The sequence below is a fragment of the Triticum aestivum genome, chromosome 4B, assembly GCF_018294505.1.
Source record: "Triticum aestivum cultivar Chinese Spring chromosome 4B, IWGSC CS RefSeq v2.1, whole genome shotgun sequence".
NCBI classification, from domain to species: domain Eukaryota; kingdom Viridiplantae; phylum Streptophyta; class Magnoliopsida; order Poales; family Poaceae; genus Triticum; species Triticum aestivum.
Window position 1 is genome coordinate 138,064,007 of NC_057804.1, and position 3,029 is coordinate 138,067,035.

General features: G+C 41.2%; 1 protein-coding gene across 1 annotated transcript; it reads right to left on the reverse strand.

Moving 5' to 3' along the window:
- Positions 1-1,370: 1,370 nt before the first annotated feature.
- Positions 1,371-1,853, reverse strand: LOC123094637 (protein GL2-INTERACTING REPRESSOR 2-like). Its single transcript, XM_044516599.1, has one exon. The coding sequence runs from the start codon at positions 1,832-1,834 to the stop codon at positions 1,487-1,489; it is 348 nt and encodes a 115-aa protein (XP_044372534.1). The 5' UTR covers positions 1,835-1,853; the 3' UTR covers positions 1,371-1,486.
- Positions 1,854-3,029: the final 1,176 nt, after the last annotated feature.

The following is a 3,029-nucleotide window of genomic DNA, read 5'->3' on the forward strand; positions in this document are numbered from 1 at the left end:
AGCGAAACCAGCCCACATATTTTTCTGCTCATGCAGCTGGGAAAATTCTATTTTCCTCGCTAAGCGACAAATAGTCGGAGTTTCGCATAGGACAACCAATAATGGGCTGGCCCATTTTTCTTATTTTTCTATATTTTAATTTTATTTTTATTCTCCTTTCCCTATTTCTTTTTTTCCTTCCAAGCTTAATTTTCTTTTAGAATTTATTTCATAAACAAAAAATTCTCAAAAAATGTTTAGAATTAAAAAAACAAATTTTGGAAAATGTTCAGAATTCGAATTTTTTTTGCTACTTTGAAAATATTCAGGACTTCCAAAAGGTTACCAATTTTTTATAAAAAATATTATTTTTCAAAATTGTTCGAGGTTTCTTAAAAGAACAGTTCAAAAAATGCTCCAAATTTGTAAAATATTCATATTTTAGTGAAATATTTAAAATTAGAAATAATGTTCGTGTATAAAAGATACATATTTTCTAAAAATCTTATGAATTTTCAACCCATGTTCTCATTTTAAAAAAATGTTCACAAATTCAAATAATGTTCAAGCTTTTATAAGAAAGTCAGCATTTTCACAAAATGTTTGTGGATTTTATAAAATGTTCCCTTTTATATTTTGTTCATGTTTTTTCGAAAGTGTAAATAATTTTCAAAAAACTGTTCAGGATTTAAAAAATTGTTTATGTTTCTAGAATATTCAGAAACTTCATACCTTAAAATGCCCTCGATTGAAATGATTAAAAGGAAGAATAGATTGAATAACTCATGGCCTTCTCCAGTGTATGATGACGTGATAAAACTCTTAAATGCCCTCGATCAATGAATAAAAAAATAGCGGATTGATTACTTCACACACGGCGAAACCGAGAAGCTAAATGTTCCTTTTTCTTGTGCACATAGGGTTTTGCTTGCACATATAATTCATACTGACTTTAAATGCATACTATTTTATCTTTTCTTGCCACGCACGAGCATATGTGCTAGTACAGAATAACGATAATTGTTTATTTTGTCATTTGCAATTGTTCACCACAGTTTCCCGTAGCAACGCAGGGGCGCGTAGCTGGCTAGTTAGAATATACTCCTTCCGTTCAAAAATAGATGACTCAACTTTGTACTAACTTTGTAAAGTTAGTACAAAGTTGAGTCATCTATTTTGAAACGGAGGGAGTACAAACTATCATCCACAAAAAAGAAAGAATAAACAAACTGCATTATCCGGGAAAATCTCCTTTATTAAGGGGATTTTACATATAAAAGCGCTGCCTTATGACAGGAAATAACTGTCGAAGACACTGATTAACACAGACTGGGTCATGAATCATAAAGGGAATTTAACTACTACTATTACTAAGCTACTATACTTGCCACCGGACAATCTAACGGCTTGCAGTCCTCAGCCCGCGCCAAGATCCGTGCGCCAAAACTGAGCTAAACCATCGCTATGAGCATCCACTGGGCACAGCGACTGAGTTCGATCGCCTCCTTTACTGGCGCTTGTCATGCTTCTTGTCGTCGCCGGCAGGGAGGACGTCCACAAGGAAGGGCTGCTTGCAGTTGATGCAGATGGGGTACTCCTCCTTGGTCACCATGCAGTACAAGAGGCACCGCTCGCACGCTCCGATCACCATAGGCGACGGCTCCCAGCCGGCATGGCTATCATCCGACGACACACACGAGCTAGGCGATGACGAGCCGTTGCTGTAGTCGTCGTCATCTTCAACATGACCGCCGTCCACCTCCATCCTCTCCGCTGCGGCCAGGGGCGGCGGAGGCGATTGGTTCAGGCTGAGCTCCAGCCCCCCGTTCGTCCCGCCATTGTTGCCGCTGCTCATGGCTCGCCACCTCGATCGCACTCTGGACACGGACATGATGCAATCAGCAGATATCAACAGATCAAATAGTATCGTATATGGAGAAGAATTTGCAAGGGGAACACAAACGATAAAAGATAGTAATTGATGGATGTGAAAACCTGAATGGTGGGACGATGGGCAGGGAAGGAGTGTGATTTGGCTGTGAGGGCTCTGAAGGGCTTCATATAGGGAGGTGGAGGAAGGAGAGGTCCATGCGTTTTTTTTTCTCCACAGTATTGATGCGAAATCAAACAAATTTGAAGTCTCTCTTCGTCAATGCCCACTCTCTGCGATCATGCAGCATACATGTGGTTCTTGGCTGGAAGTTCATCAATCAATTAACTGAGCTTTAAGAGCTATAGATGTGCTCTAATAACATCGTTTTTATTACGGAAGCAGGTCTATGGAGGCAACTTTATTTCACCGAAAATTCAGTCATTCCAGTACAAAATATTTCAGTCATTTCAGTGGTACCACACCAATTTCAGTCGGAAATTCGGAAAGAACAAAATTACTCTCACCGGAATTACAATACTCAACTGTGTAGCACCGCCGTGCCTGTGCTGAAGAAGCTACATCCAACTCGGTAACTCACCCGACAAAATCTGCTGGAAGTGGACTGCGAGTGGTGCTTACTGTTGGAAATATGAGCAATTTATCGAATGATTTTATTAACAGAAATACTAGATAAAACATGACTAGTATAGCAGTGATAAAACAAGTCATGCGATTTGACAAAGTGAAGGTAAATAACATCTGCATATATGAGCTAGAAATGATCATCTCTTGAGCAGACAGTAGATCAAGATGCATATATGAGGTAGATCCTAACATGTGTAGGGTAAACACTAGAAGAAAGAACTATGGTAGGACCTCTAACAGGAAAAACAAGAACACGTACTGGACAGCAGCTGGAGCAGAGGCACTGGACTTGGGGTCGGTGTCCTCCATGTCGTCGAGGAGGTTGTCGATGTCGGGGAAGTAGTCGTCGTCGGGGAAGTAGTCGTCGGAGTCCGGGGCGTCCGTGACGAAGAAGTCAGTAGTCGCGCAGAGCGCTCCCCAAAAACCTTATCACCCTTCTCCCGTACAGGACTCAAAGAGGTGCGGTTTCGGAGGCCTACTGTCCCGACTCGCGGTGCACGCCGCAAGCCGGGATGAGGAAGACAACGGCAGC

Coding starts and splice junctions, on each gene's coding strand:
- LOC123094637 (XM_044516599.1), bottom strand. CDS start 1,834: ATGAGCAGCGGCAACAATGGCGGGACGAACGGGGGGCTGGAGCTCAGC.